Source organism: Lissotriton helveticus, chromosome 11, assembly GCF_964261635.1.
Source record: "Lissotriton helveticus chromosome 11, aLisHel1.1, whole genome shotgun sequence".
NCBI lineage: Eukaryota > Metazoa > Chordata > Amphibia > Caudata > Salamandridae > Lissotriton > Lissotriton helveticus.
Window position 1 is genome coordinate 930,541,709 of NC_136072.1, and position 16,542 is coordinate 930,558,250.

General features: G+C 44.7%; 1 protein-coding gene across 1 annotated transcript in view; it reads left to right on the forward strand.

The window, feature by feature from the left end:
- The window catches only part of LOC144791328 (SEC14-like protein 2), a 326,084-nt gene that overhangs the window by 302,033 nt on the left and 7,509 nt on the right, over positions 1 to 16,542 (forward strand). Inside the window, exon 11 of the mRNA XM_078666003.1 lies at positions 6,924 to 7,093. Coding sequence (XP_078522129.1) covers positions 6,924 to 7,093 — 170 coding nt within the window. The remainder of the gene's footprint in view (positions 1 to 6,923; positions 7,094 to 16,542) is intronic.

The window sequence follows — 16,542 nt, forward strand, 5'->3', positions numbered from 1 at the left end:
GATCGAGGAAGCTTGGAACAGCAACTTGGAACGAACATCATGGGCTAAGTCACTATCTTTTGTGGAAGATAAAAGGAGATTGGCCAAACGCCGTCATGCATGGGTTGTAATAAATTCGAACAAAAGACTAAAACCACAACCCTCCTTAGCAGCCCACTTCCGTTTATCACTAAAAAGGAAGTTTATGGCATATAGATTAGGTGATTACTGCTCAAAGGATCTGGTCCCCACTTGGAAAAGCAAACAGAAAGCAAAGACATGCCGTCTATGTGGGTACCATACAGAAACTTTATGCCACCTAATGTGCACGTGTGAGTCCGTAAAAGAAGAAAGAAGGAAATTGTTGAAATCAGCCTTAAATGACTTAAATATTCGTACTTGCAGACAGGCAGTAACAAGTTGGATGGGTGCCACATTGAACATTTTAATATGCCGCGGGGTAAAATTTATGACACAAGTAGACAACTCACTCGCGAAAGTAGAATAAGATCAAGGTTCGGGACCGGAAAGGGAATTTTTTAGAAACTGTAAATATTTTAAAGCATGACTAAGAATATGTACTTCTTAAACTTTAACTGTTAATTTTCTTTATATGTACACTTTATGGTTGTGACAAACCAAATAAAGTTATTTTTGACTGACTGACTATAATACAACCAGAGGTTATAATGAAGGGAGAGGGGTGAACAACGATTGTTAATTATGTTACCAGACGTGTGTTGCAATGACTCATCCTGACCACAGAGAACTATATAATGTACTCATCAATGATTAATGGAGTAGACTGATGTTTTATTGTTATTCTCTTCAATGTATGTATGATTCTGATACACAAATGCTAATAAAAAGTTTAAAAAAAAAAAAAGAATCTGGAAAAAAAAGTATGAAAGTCAGTCGGAACCCCATTTGGATACCCCTGTTCTAGCAGGGCACAAGAAGGAGAGCATAGAATAGTTTCTCAAATACTGAAAGTTTATCACCTGCATTCCTGAGGCTGGAGGGTGGAGAAAATCATAAAGTATACAGCCCAATACAGAAACTTTTGTTGTCTAATCTAGCAGAAGCGTTATTGCATATGGATGATATGAGTGTAGAGTGCACTCAAACACATTATCTTGCAAAAAAGTATAATAAGTCCTATGAGATAAATTTGCAATAAGAATTAGCCTTGAGTGGGATACTCAAAAAAATGAGATGTACAGTGTTTGTTTGGAAGAGAGATGCTTACCAATGTAAAAAAGCCTGCTGTGAGAGACACGGATGAGATACTCACAGAAGATAGGTATAGTGAGATAAGCAGAATGAGATGTGTGGCAAAGCTCAGATATGAGGTGTTAATGATGAACACCAGAAACATGGTGTTTGAGTGTGAAGCTTACAAATGAATACAGTGGGTGGAAGGTCACAAATGAGCAGTGCATGGGATGCACTAAAAGCACAAAAACTTTGTTAGATGAGAGGCTCGCAAATACTATAAAATGCTCAAAACTAGCAAATATGCCTCGTGAACCAAAATATTGAGCATTTAATTGAAACAATGATTGAAGGCATGGAGAACTTGCTCAAAACTATGATGATTTATTTACAAAAAACATTTGGCAAGTTGCGTATTAACAGTGAAGTAAACTTTGGGGAACAGTTATTGCTACCAAGAAAAAAGGTCAGATGGGCAGGATAACTTAGATATGGCTGGTGATGCCCCAGAAGACGAGCCAGGAGTGTCCAACACCCATGAATCTGCTTTGGGGCATGTCAAGGCGGAGTCTACTTACTGGAGAACTCTAGTCCCTCAGGGAATAGTTCTAGTTACACAGAGGGAGGGCCTTGAGGGAGGTAGGACCCCCTATTCCTCCTGGGAGAATACAAAGGGTTAAAGGGAGGTGAATGTCAAGGGAGGTGAATCTCAGTTAATTCAACCTCCTCTGCCACTACAATAGGGACCTCCATCTATAGCAAGAGGGAGGAGTCTTTAGAAAGGGAATATCACCTGCTCAAACGTCAGAGAGCCATGCTCAGAATCAAGAAGGAACCGTTGGCCCTAGATAAGGAATCCCTAGAAGTCCAGAGGGCTCGGAAGAATTTTGGATTAGAATCCTCATGGTGGCAGCACTAGTGAACTTATGGCCAGGGAAGTGGAGCTTCAGAAAGCTTGGCATGACTAAGAGGCTGTACTGGCAGTTTATCAGCCAGGACAGAAAGTATGGGTGTTGGAGCATGGGGCCACAACAGCTCTCCAAGACAAGTGGAGTGGCCCTCACACTAATTGAAAAAGAAAGGTGAGGTCACCTACTTAGTTGACCTAGATACACCAAGAAGTCCCCACAGGGTACTTCATGTGAATCATCTGAAACCTTTTGTTGACCGGGTTGATATGAGCTTGCTCATGGCCACTGATGAGGGACAGGAGGAAGAGAGAGACACTCTCCCTGATCTCCTCTCTCACAACCCTGTTGATAGATCAGTTGAAGTAGTAGTCTTGGCAGATAGAATCGCTAATCAACAGCAAGCTGCTTTCAGACAGGTTTTCAATCAGTTTCCTGGTCTCTTTTCTCCGAAACCCAGTCAAATCACCTGGTATACCCATGAAGTGGACACAGGTGACAGCCTGTCTGTAAAGAGCACAATTTACAGACAGCCTGCCCATGTCAGATATTGCATCAGGACAGAGGTCCAAAATCTGCTGGAGTAAACCAAAAACAGCATTTTCAACCCTCAGTGGGCATTATTAATTTATTGTAATGCCTTTTCGTTTATAAAATACATCTGCTACATTTCAGAGGCTGGTGAATAAAGTCTTAACAGGTCTGTAAGCCTATAGTGCAGCATATCTAGATGATATAGCTGTCTTTAGCGCCACCTGGGAGGATCACCTGGTCCTCCTCAAAAATGTACTGCAGAAGACAGGCCTCAATATCAAGGTCACAAAGTGCCAGATAGGGCAGAGGAAGGATGTGTATTTAGGCCACCTTGTAGGTGGAGGCAAAGTTCAACCACTGGAGAGCAAAATTTAGTCCATCATGAACTGGATTGCTCCCACTACCCAGACTCAGGTTAGACCTTTCTTGGGCCTGACTGGGTACTAAAGGAGGTTTGTTAAGGGCTATGGATCCATAGTGACACCCCTTAATGATCTCACATCCAAAAGGATGCCTAAGTAGGTTCAGTGGACAGTTAGCAGTCAGAGGGCATTTGATGACCTGAAGCAAGCGATGTGCTCTGCTCCAATTCTGAAAATTCCTGACTACTCCAAACCATTCATTGTCCAGACAGATGCCTCAGGGATAGGGATAGGGGCAGTATTATCACAGCTTAATGCAGAGGGCCAGGATCAACCAGTAACTTTAATAATCAGAAGGTTGACCCCCAGGGAGAAGTGTTGGTCAGCTGTTGAGAGGGAGGCCTTTGCTGTGGTCTGGACCTTGAAGTTGAGGCAATACCCGTTTGGCACTCACTTCATTGTTCAGACAGACCATAAGCCCCTCTTATGGCTTAAACAGCTGAAGGGAAAAAGAAAACAAACTTTTGTGGTGGTCCATTTCCCTACAGGGAATGGCCTTTTCAGTGGAACATAGACCTGGGAGTACCCATGCCAACGCAGATGGACTCACCAGATATTTCCACTTAGAAAATGAAGTCTCTTGTCTCATGTGTAGGAAAGTAGGATCTGCTTTCATGGATACCCCCACTTTTTGCCTGGTGTCAATGTGTTTTGACTGTAGTCTGCTGGGATCCTGCTAATCAGGACCCCAGCAACTGTGCTCTCTACCCTAAATTGGCTCTGGTAAGTACTCCGATACATCCAAAATTGGCTACTGGTGTACCCTTAGAAGTTCCTAGTACATGGCACTAAGGTACCCAGTGCATAGGCACATCAGCGGTCTCCCATGGGCTACAGCATGTTTTGTGCAACCCATGAGAATCCACTTAAACTCTGGCTATTTATTTATTTATTTATTTGTTGGGTTTGTAGAGCGCGACAGCTACCCGAATAGGGTTTCCCGGCGCTAAAAGATACTAAACCACAGAGGCAGGAGCGAGAGACTCAAGGGTACAGGCCTGCCATTACAGCCCATGTGAAAAGGTGCTTGCACCTCTCACAACAGATGTATGTTTCCTTACATCTGAGGTTACTGCACTTAAAACCTATAAGTCACCCCTGTGGTAGGCGAGGTGCTTAGTTACAAGTGTGAGGGTTCCCCTGTGTGAGCAGGACACCACTACAAACACCAGAGTCGATTCTCCAGGCTTTGTAAGTACAGTCAGCCATTTTTAGGTATGTAGTGACTATCAGTCATTACTAGATGTCTGACTATATAATGGCTGCACCGAACCTGGTCATGTTTGAAATCAAACAGGTTGAAATCATACTCCAACACTGATTCTGGTGCTGGAAGTATGATCCCAGGTACTGGGAGGCTCCTTAGAGGACCCTCCTGCTGCTGAGCACAGCTTGAACAGGGGAAGGTAGAACAATAGGTTTCCTTGACAGGGAGGTGTGACCACTACCCAGACAGAACTTAGTGTATTGGGCTGGGGTGGGGTCACTTTCCAGCTCCACCAGACAGCACTGAAGAGCACATCTGGTGCCCTCCTTGCATAAACTGGTTAGAGCCAATTCAGGAAACCTTGGTTCCTGCTCTGGCGTGAAACTGGACAAAGGACATGGGAGTATCCTCCCCTCTGCCCAGCCCCTCACTTGGGAGGGATCCCCGAGTTATTCCAACCAGTATTTGGGCATTTAAGGGCTCACCTGTGGGTGGGTCCTCAGATTCATCGTGGAACAAGACTAACCTCTGACACCAAAACACTCTTCGACCATCTGGACACTTCGCCTGGAACCGAGACTACATCAAGGAAGACTCTTGCTGTGCCTAGTCTCGCTGTTCTGCAAGTATTCTGTCTGTGCTTCTCTCATGCTCTCCAGGGATCTGTGGGCACCAAGGACATACAAAGTTATCTCCCTTGGAATGAAGGAGTCACTCCCCTGCATCTGTAGGCACTGCATCGAAACTGACTGATCTGCTGCTCCTGTCATCCTACAGACTTTCCGAGGCTCAACAACACTGGTGGTGGACCTGTGGCTCCCCAGAGGCCCGACTGGTCTTCCTTACAATTTGGAGGACAGTATCCCTTGTTGGAGCCGCTGGGTCCAAACGCCTGTGCATTGCTGCAAATTGACATGGCAAAGGCTTATTGGCTATGCACTCCAGAGATCTTCAGGCTATAAGAAGCTTTTGCCTCCAGCACCTAATCCCTTGAAGATTATACACATGGAACTTGGCAGACACCTTGTGCACTGGTTCTATCATGGCACTAGGGATCATCTCAAAGTCTCCCATATCCCCTTAGGCTTAATTGGGAAAATAACCTGGTTTGTGAATTCTTGGATAAGAAGTGGGCCTCAAATTAGAATACTCAAAAAAGGTCTCCTGCAACGCAAGGTTTAAGCTCATACAATTCTCTATCTTACATAGGGCATATTTAACACCACACAGAATAAATATTGCTTTTACTGCACTCTATTCCAGTGCTCAAGATGTAAAGCTTTGGATGCTGATCTCCTCCATCTGCTTTTGTCACCCCTGTAATATATCGATATTGGATGGGTGTTGTCTCTGCCCTGACTGCCATCTCTAGTCTGATCAATGGTACACACCTGCATAATGTTACTAAGTTTACGTCGTAGACTCAAGAGTTCCACGACCATAATCGGGTTTGCCAACTTGGCCTTATTCTTGGCTGAACGGGTATGACACAACAATGGAAATCCTCAAGACTCCCTAGAATTGAACACTGCTGAACAGAATTTGAGCGATGGGGCTTAGCAGAAAGTGAGGCTATACTTAGAGAAGAATTCAGAGGATTACGCAAAAACAACTCTCTCACTCGAATGGGATATCATGTTGGAAGGATTTAAAGCACTAGATACAGCCTCACTTGATGAACAATAATACGCCAACCCCAGTCACGTGTGCACTGGATATCCCCGTTACCCCAATCCCCTCACTACGCATTGTATAAACACATACATATTCACTACGCCCGCTCCTGCCTCCAATACACACCTAGTAACATGTGACATACTTTTTTTTGTAGGGGGGGCTTGGGAGAATGGGGTCATTAATATGTAGTGCACAAAAAAGGTACATTGCACAATAATGTTTCCCTCTATATGCTTTATGTCAATGCTCAATTGTATGGCCGATACTGTCTGAATGCAGCATTAATATTCAGATACACTGTACCATTTTACTGAAAATGCAATAGTTTTTGTTTAAAATAAAACAAGTGTGGTAATTGCATGCGTTGTAATATCGTACACCCGCCTCAGTTTATTCCTCTCCAGGAGTTAGGCTTTTTGTCCCCAGCTGTGGTGCTTCGAGATTTAAAAGCATCTGGTGTCATGTAGATGTTTTTTCTAGCTCTGGTATATTATTTCGTCCACTTAAAGTTTTAGTTTTTCATTACCCCTGTGTTTTGCTTCCCCAGACTAATGTTATTAGTTAGGCTTGCCCTGGTGTTTGTCTCTATCACATCTGAATTGTTGGTTTGACATTCACAAGGCTGTTGTTCCCTAGGTGCGTTGCTGGTATTACTTACCCAGGTGAGTCCCCACCACATACGAGTTGTTTTCTCACACCCCGGTATGATGCTGTCCAGGAGATATTGGTTGGTGTGATTTTCCCTGGTGTGCTGCTCTCCAATAAGAGCGTTGTTAGTGTGGCTTGCCCCAGTCTGTTTTTTACCCACATAAGAGAGATTGATTTTTTACTGCCACCTAGTGTTGCTTCACAGTGGCTTGTTGATTCGGCTTGCCTAGGTATACTCCTCCCATTTAGCAGAGTTGTTAGTTTGACTATACACAGTGTTTTGCTCCCAAACGTGAAAGTAGCCTGTCTCACCAATTTGTGTTCCTTCCCCAGGTGGCAGTTTAAGTCAGACTCGGAGGACATTGGCTTTGGAGTCTACAGGAAAACAAAGGCAGGCGAGCGTCAGAAAGCAGTAGATATGATTGAGGTGGTCACCACTGACCGGTACAATGCACATCTAGTACCAGAAGATGGCTCCCTCATCTGCAATGACCCTGGCGTCTGTAAGTTAATCTAGTTCCATAATTTACTTTCAGCCTTTTCTCATCTATATATTACACTTGCACCCTCTGATTTTCATGGAGGCAAAGGGATACATCAGTGTTGTGATGCCTTGTCTCTGAGAATAAAAACAAAGTTGTGAATGGAGTATTTGAAATAATCACAGCCACTGTAAATGCCAGGGTCATGTCCCTTCCATAAGATAACACAAGTGCAAATCAATCCTGGATCCCTATCAAGTAGGATACAGGCACCCCCGATGTGAGTCCGGAGTTCGCTGTGCCATAAGGCTGAGGCTGTACTTAGCTCATGTGGCTGATCAAGGTTGAAAATGTTCTGGGCTTGCTTGTATTCTCCTTGGGGGGCCTGTTATAATGAAACGAGGATATGGTTTCAGGGTTAGTTAAGATAGTATTTATTCTATTAGATGGTTCCAGATAAAAGGTACAGAGAGCCCCACCAGGAGAAGCCTTCCTGCTGCTCTGCCCATTCTCCAGCTGTCAACCTCCTTCACCCAACATTACGCAGCATCATCAGCCGAAACTTGCTACATTGCCAATTTCGTTAATTTACTTTAAAAGCCAGCTCTTTTTTATGGCTCCTTCAGATATGATCTTGGAGCTTTTTGCTTGGCTGTTTTAAAACTTTTTTATCCCTCATAAAAACCTTTCAGAACCTTATTAAAATTGGTTCACTCGACGACCTTTAGGACTGTGAGCATTTTTTTTGTTTTTTCCCCAGAAAGAAAAAAAAATCTTTTTTGCAATAATGCCATCTCTTTTTGCGGAATGATCAGAATGTGGCATAAGAATAGCTAAAACAGGCCCCCACTGGATCTGTATTCAATGACAGCCAGAATCTCAATCCCAGAAGATGTCATCATCATTGCAGCTTCCTTTCCTATGCCACCTTGAGAGAGGGTGAGAAGATTAGCCTGCATGGCCAAAACGAAAGACAGGAATCCCTTTCTGGAGAAAGATCCTATGAGTGAGGAGAGGCTGCTCCCTCTACCAGTTCTTCCGTCTCACTCAGAGGAATCTCAAAGGGAAAGATCCAAAATGAGAAGTCCTGGTTAGAAACGGCATCCCTGGCAACATCAAGGAAATCAATGTTAACAAAAGCTACAACACCTCCGAGCTCACCGTTGAGGGCTGGGTTGATGTTGAGAATGGAACAATTCCTGATGGCCATCAGACCTAGGACCGGCACCCACTCCCTCGAACCACTCCAGAAACCTCAGAATCTTCATTGACAACAAGCTCACCATGAAATCACAGATCAACACATTCTCTCCTCTGCCTGCTTCCTCACTCTGCGCATGCTACGCAAGATCTTTAAGCGGCTACCCCTACACACGAGACACACCGTGATAGAGGCCCTCATCCCTAGCCGACTGGACATTCTGCAATGCCCTCTACATAGGAATTGCCACCCACCTTCTACAGACGTCAGACCATACAGAACACCGCAGTCAGACTCATCCTCAGTCTTCCCCAACAAACCCACATCACACCCCACCTCAAGCAACTCCACTGGCTCCCAGTACAGAAGAGATGCTAATTCAAGCTGCTGACCCGCGCATAGTAGGTTCTAGACAACCAAGGACCCGCATATTTTAACCACCGACTGAACTTCCACTAACCACCAAGAAGGCTACGCTCCACCTCCCTTCACCTCCCCACATCTACTGAAGCAGAAGTACAGTACTTCTCCCACATTGCAGCAAAGACCTAGAACAGCCTCCCCAAGCACCTCCAGACCATCATCTCACTTCCGGATTTCCGAATGGCTCTCAAGAATTGGCAGTTCAAATAAGCCTTTGTGACCTGCAAGCGGCTGGATACCCTATCTGGTGATTAGCTGCGCTTTATAAATCCTGATTGATCGATAAAAAAGAAAAGATGAGAAAAAAAAGGGGAAAGGTAAAAGGATAACCACAGCAGGTGAGACTAAAGAAGGGGCAGAGAGTGGGCTGGAAGCAGGAAAGAGAAGATAAGTAGAATACGTCAATTTCAAGAGCTTATGGGGAAATTGTGGTTCCATCAGTAGGCAACATTATCCCAAGTTCACTTTTCAGGTCGTCAAACGCAAGTGAGGCCAATACAGAGTGGGAAGGGGCCTCCAATCTCTTTCACTTTTTGCAGTCTCTCAGAGAGCATGGAGTTCACCATGAGGCAAGACGCCCCAGCAGTTTCCTATAAAGGTCAATTAAGCAGGTGATCCACAATGGAGAGGCATCATCCGCTGCAAGAAGTTCAAGAGACCACAAGTTTCAAATGCACTCTAAAGCAGAGAATCCTCAACTGCATATACCTTGATTCAAATTCACAATGATGCAGCATGAATGGTCTCCTCTTTTTCTCTATTATCCTGTAGGTGTCGTTGACAAAATGAACAGGGCTGCGTTTCAATAAAATCTTCTTCCACTTGTTGCTGCTTCTAAAATGTGATCATTACTTCGGTTTGCAAGATCACTTTCGCTGTTGAAGGATTGGCAGTATTGCACCTGACCTTAGTCCTTTTTGCAGATACAGGTATCCAAAATCCCTCTGCTATCCAAGCAGACAGAAAGTCACATTGGGTTGAGTCTTTGCACCCATGAGAAATCCCCAACATACTTTCTAAGCCCTCTTGCAGCTCCTTAATGTAGTTTTGAAGCCTTTTCCCTTTGTCAGGAGGGGGCCTGGGTGGTCTCCTGTAGCTACTGCACTTTGTTTTCCAGTGTCTGGACAAATCTCTGTAGCACATCAAAATTAGCAATGAAAGAGGAGGTGTTTTGTCTATTCTATGGCGTGTTTCATCAACTGAAGAGTTAGAACCATATGGATAGTACTCTGCAAGAGATTCCAGAGCCAAATGGTACACATCTCCTTCCACCAAAACGTGGTTGCTACAGGGCCCAATTTGATGGGGGGGGGGGGGGGCGTTTATCCCATCCTTTGGTGCCTTTTTGAAGAATTTGGCATTGTGACGGGCACCTCTTTATAAAGTCCAAATAAAAAAACATAATTACGCCAGTCCATTATGACAGACCATTTAACAATCTCTAACAGGCGGGCTGCAGCACTTCCTTGGGTCACATATTTGTTCTGCAACTCTCTGACCTCCAGTTGTCGTTCCACCATCTGCAGCCTATCACCATAGGCTCTTGGGTTGAGAAATACAGCTCAAGTGTGGTAGGGGTTAGTGAAGAACTCTCTCACAAGTTCCCCACCCCCAAACAAATTCTATTGAGAGACCTGTGTAAGGCCGTTGTTACCCGGCTGTTATTTTGGCCACGCCCCCTCCGTATGCTAATCTGCTATGCTATGTGAATGTCTTAATTTGCCTTTTGATATAGCCAGTCCCATTCCCAAACATACGCAAATATGAAAAAACACTTTTGCTTGAAAGCTATTGTAGGGGCAATTTTACATTAGAGAAAGATCAGGTGTTCTACCTGCTTTAGTGTTTGGCAACAGAGCAAATGTATACGAATGTGGAAAAAAAACAAGCGGCCGATTAGGTCCCCAATCCTTCACACACCCTTGGGATAAATAGAATGTGTACTCCTTGGGTAAATGAAGCCTCCAAAAAAACAAATATGTCATGCGTATAATGTATCTATTTATATCGAAAGGGAAAGATTTATATGCTGGTTTTATTATATTTTCATCCCTAACCTCCTCTTCTCCCAATATTGCAATCAAAGTTGTTTGATTTGTGATTTTAGACATCGAGCAGGACAGTGGTCGAAGTGGGGAGAAAAAAGTAGGGGAACTGTGGGCGGAGAATCAGAGGGCAGGAATAACCTGAGGATTGGATCAGTGGGCGGAGTTAGAGGTGTGGCTAGGATGCGCAAAACATCCCAATCTTTAGTATTTGTGTGGCATTTCACTGACCAGTTACAGTTTTTTTACGTTATGTAATTCAACCAATGGATACACATGAATATTTAACGATTAATATGAGCTATCCTCATTAAAAAACATATTCCACTTTGTGAATTTATTTTAATCACAGAATGTCCCAAAAATGCTTAAAAGTGGAAGCACGAGCCATTTGTTTCCGAGCCATGGAGTTTCTGTTGTCAACAATATACACAGAGACAATCAATTTTACGTGTGTAAATGACTGTATAGGAAATGTTACATAAGACAAAGGACTACAAGGTGTAGGAGTCACATGATAACCATACTAGTAGACAGTATAGTTTAATAGTGATTGGCCTGGAGAAACACAAACTCAGAATTTAAAACTTAATACCATGATAGGGGGTTCTCTTTAAAAATCATTATTGATTTGTATAAAAAATAACACTTTTTGCAACATTAGGATAATCAAAGGCTTAGGGAAAAAACCATAACGCTCTAGTTTATACCTTGTAGTTTGTATACAGCTCTTAGATGAAAGTTAATAGCTCACTGTTCTTTGTTAGGATTTTAACTTATAAACTGCAAGTAAATGTAAATGTATAGGCATTTATATAGCGCACTACTTACCCGGAGGGTCCCAAGGCGCTTCGACCGCTGCGAAACCCTTCCTGGCTTCCCTGAGAGATGGTCCCTTAATGGGTATCTCCAGGGTGAGACCAGGCATCCCCGGCGGTCTGGTGGGGCCGTTAGTGAAGATGAGGCAAGCTAATGCCCAGAGTTGCCGAGTGTGATCGCTGATCAGAGTGGGCACCGAGGCGAGAGAATTATCGAGTCCGCTGACCCTGGTCCAGAAACCTGCCGCGCCGGGAATCGAACCCTGGTCCCGGGCCGTCCTCTGCTCTCGGGTCTGCCGCCTCTAACCAGTGAGCCACACTACTTCACAAGTAGCAAAAGGATCTCACTGACAAAAGCAGTAACCCACTGACCTATTTACAATATGTGCACTTTGTGATGGGCCTGGTACATTTTCTTTGCAGCAGGCACATTAACCCTCAGCGCTATCTTTCCATGAGTCAAAACTTCCACTAGACAAATCTCCGATCTCGCTCTAGGAAGAAGGTTATTCATCAGAGTTATCATGACATTTTTATTATTGCCGAAAATAGCTGGCGGCCAGGAAGGAGGCAGCAAGTGCTTTTAAAACCATAATATACGACGCCCCCACTCAAAGTCAGCGCCCGTTGCGGTCACACCAGTCGCACCGCCCTAGAGCCAGCACTTCTCAGGGGTCCTGTGACCTCAGTGACAGAGTCACTGTTGCTCTAGGGTCTGCTACTTCGTAGGCCTGCCCGCAAGACTGGAGGTGAACTTCAGTATGAATTGTGGTGGGCAAGCCTTCAAGGTGAACCCACACTTGTCACTGCTAGGGTCCACCTGCTGGTGCTAACACACCAGGGCTTTTCTGGTGCCTTCTAAGGTCTGGCATGGGAATGTGCTCCCTCAGGAGAGTGGTCTGGGGGACTGTTCATGAAGGCTGAACCTGGTTCCCCAGTTCTAAATTTAGCAGCTCTGCCCCCAGTGCTACATCTGCTCCCTCACTGAACGCCATACTGCCCCACTGAGAGAAACTCATACTGCCTTCAGCTACAATCCAATTTGACCTGCTATAAATAACTGGATGCGACTCAATTCAAATTACACACTAGGCAAGAGCAATATGCTGCCTAAAAGAAAAGGTAACAACATCCTAGAAAAAGCAAACACTCATAAGGAATGAAAGATTTAATAAAGCATGTAAACTGTAAGCAGGAACATGGTGAACTTAACGCTTTTACAGTCATTATTCAGAAATCAACAAGTATTTTTGCCTGAAAAGTTAAGGACATAACTACAGGGCCCAGAAAGGACCCATTTCAGTGTCCTCTGCTTATATGCTTACAAAACGTAAGCAGTATGGTTTCAAAAGACCACATTTGTGAACACAAAGCCGCCGTACACATTTCATTTTCCAATCCACCCATCAACCAGGTATTGCAGTACCTCCAGGCAGGGCCGGTCCTAGGATTTTGGGGGCCCTGGGCAAAAGGGAATGTGGGAGGCCCCTGAAATCTACATAAGTGGCACCTTCTGATCTCGGGGAAGCTGCTTTGTGCAGACTCCACTTGGGCCGCAGTTCCTCTTCTCAGCCACCCCAAGCAACTCTTGTACAGCCCATTTCGAACTGAAGGTGTGAGAATTGCTTGGGGGCTGAGTTAAACCTGTGTGGGATAAGGTGCTGACAATGGGCGCCCTGTCGAGTCTCTGAACTGGCTGCCTGAGAGGTGTTCCCTCCCCTAGGCCTTCCCACACCATCCCTTAGAGGCCCCAGGAGGAGGGGGGGGGGGGGCCCTCCTGCCCCCCCCCTTCCGTTTGTGAAGCATTTTCTCACTCTGATCGGCAGACATACACGAAGACTAGTGGGGTGTTAATTGCCATTGTGGGGGGCCCCATCCTGGCAGGCAGAGTGCCAGGCCCTGGGCAGCTGCCCACACTGCCCATGCCTAGCGCCGGCCCTGCCTCCAGGTAGGAGGTACTGGAGGAAAACAATGCTGTTCAAAGAAAGACAAGAAAACAAAAGTAGTGCTTTAGTGGCAAACTCTGTAAAGTGTCGCTAATGTGTTGGGGTTTGAAAAAAATGATCTGGCCACTTTAAGAACACTCCATCTTGCTTTATTTAATTATTTTTCAGAGTTTGAACATTTTATTTCCGAGGCTGCACTTTGGAATAGAAAAATGTCAAAACGGCATTTCCAGCAAATGTGGTTTTCTTTTTTGCATCCATTTCACAGGGGTAGAAATGGACGACAGGAAGAGACGGTGAGAATCATTTCTTGATTCCTGATTTGAGAAGGAGTTAGAGTGAGAGGGAATAGGAGTAAGAAAGAGGGGGCAGCTCAGAGCAGAAGCGCACACCTTCCTTGTCTTGTCTGGGCAGGAAGTAAGAGACAGATACCTTTTCCGTCTCTGCTCCCCGCTCGTCCACGAACAGAATATTTCTGACGTCCAGGGACGCATGTTCATAATGAAAAAGTAGGGGAACGGAATCTACAGAATAAAAGAAGTAGGGGCACGCCGTGCCCTGCCGTTCCCGGACACTTCGACCACTGAGCAGGATAGACACAACTGAACTTGGTTTGGTTGCCGATTAACAGAGCTTTGCATAATTTGTTTCATAGATGCAACTTCGTACCAAAGGGAGATTGCGCCAAATGATAACTGAGGTGGCACAACATGTACTACACACCCACGTAGCACACGTGGGTGTGTAGTACATGTACACACATGTACATGTACAGCACGTACAATGGCTCATCATCTAATGTGCAATCCTTTTTTTGCTGTACAGAGGCTTAAAATATACTAAACACTCACACTTGATGTTGGGTGGCCCTTCATCTACCCATCAGTGCTCCTGGCACAAGCTGTGAGAGCAAAATTTAGAAAGTGATACTAACACACAAAATCCTCCACCAAACTAATTTCTAATCAGACATGAGCACCGAGAATGATGCGTTGACAACCAGGAAGACCTCAGAATAGGAGTTGGTGGTGGTGGATTGTTACGAACTTTCTTCTGCCTTTAAAATCATCAACATCCCCTGTTTCTCCAGACTTTTCCTAAGGCTGATATCCAACATATGTCACTGACCTGAATTAAATCTTGTTATTTCTGATAGATTAAAGATGTGTCTCTTTACAAATCTACTGTGAAGTCAGTGGAGGATGGCGTCCCCAAAGACTAATCACTTGGAAACTATTTCTATCTTGAGCAGTTTTGTCATTCTGCTCTTCACTCTTTTTGCATGATATTTATTACGCAGGGTGATCAGACTGAGCTTCTTCCTATTCTGATAAACGGAACTGTGAATTTGGATATATAATCCTCCTTCAAAATATATACACCTGTTAGGTGGGCGATGTGGACAAAAATTCTAAAACTAAATCCACCGGTCAGTGGAGCCTAAAGGTTCTCCAGTGTAGAGAGCTGGACTGCGGCCAACAGGAGCATATTCCAGCCCATCTGCTGTGGTTAGTAATGTAGGAATCGTGGTGGACTATGAACTTTCCTTTACTCTGAAGAAATTATTTTTGTACTTGTAAGTTCTGCTACATGTTCCACCCATAATTCATTGCCTCGCTGTACAGCAGAATTGAATGCCTAAGTCTTGTCTTCCAGATTAGACTTTGCAGAAATGTTGGACCTCCACTCACAGACTTCCCCATGGTCAAAATGCTGCTGTTACAATTTGAGTAAGAGAAAATGTGAGCATGTGATTTCTCTTCATTTTTCATTGTTACAGGCAACACACTCATTTTAGAGTACTCCATGGTGCTGAAAATCTTTAACGATCAATGCCCTTTTTTAGGAGGAACCATCTGCAAAAATATCTCCCTAATTCTTTATTGCGCTGAACAACACTGCATTATAAAGTAAAATCCACATGATAAAATCCTCGTCTTTGAGGCTGAACTAAATGAAAGAATTACTTACCTTCAGTAACACCTTTTCCAGTAGAGACTTTCTAGCCGCAGATTCCTTACCTTAGAATAAACCCCTGACATCAGACTAGATCTGGAACTTTTTCAAGAGCAGTACCTCTGTGCGCTGGTTAATAGCATTATTCGGCTCCGCGTGGCCTCATCTGTGCCGTAACTGATGTAGGCACCACCCGAGCATGCTGACGTCAATTTCTTTTCACTACTTTCCACACCAGGAGCGTGGAGCCCTGAAGAACACTGACCACTGGTGTGTGAAACTGGGGCCCTGGAAAGGGAACAGCCCTGTACCTAAAAATCTATTTGTAGAGAGGGGAGGATGGGTGGGTCGGTATGGATTCTGCAGCTAGATAGAGTCTCTACCAGATAAGGTGTTACCAAGGTAAGTAACTTGTTCATATGGTAGTGACTTCTAGCCACAGAGTCCTTACCTTAGAATAGACACCGAAACAATCCCCCCAGCGGTGCGCCTGCAAACTCTAGACTAGAAAGCCCTGCAGGACTGAACAGGCAAAGTGCCCATTCCGACGCACTTGACTGTCCTGGCAGTATCGCTCGGTGAACATGTGCAATGAAGCGCAAGTTGCAGCCTGACAGATGTCTAGGACCGGAACTCCGCATGCTAACGGTGTGGTTGTAGCCTTTGCTCTGGTGGAATGAGGGGTGGCTTCTTCGTCAGTGCATCGCACATCTTAATGCAGAGTACAATCCACCGGGAGAGGGTTAGTTTCTGTACGACCTTCCCTTTCTTGGCTTCGACACACCCCATGAAGAGTTGATCATCCACACTGAGCAGTCGTGTGTGGTCAAGGTAGAACATCAACGCTCTTTGTTGGGTTCAGCTGGTTAAGTCTCTCCTCTTCCTTAGATGGATGAGGCGGAACGAAAAAAGTAGGCAAAATGATAGCCTGGCCTAAGTGGAATGGGGTGCCTATCTTTGGCAACAAGGGCGCTTGAGTCGGAAGCACCAATTTGTCTAGGTCAAAAGAAATGTACAGAGGCTGAGATGGCAGTACCTGCAGTTCACTGACCTGCCAGGCAGATGTAATTGCCACCAGACA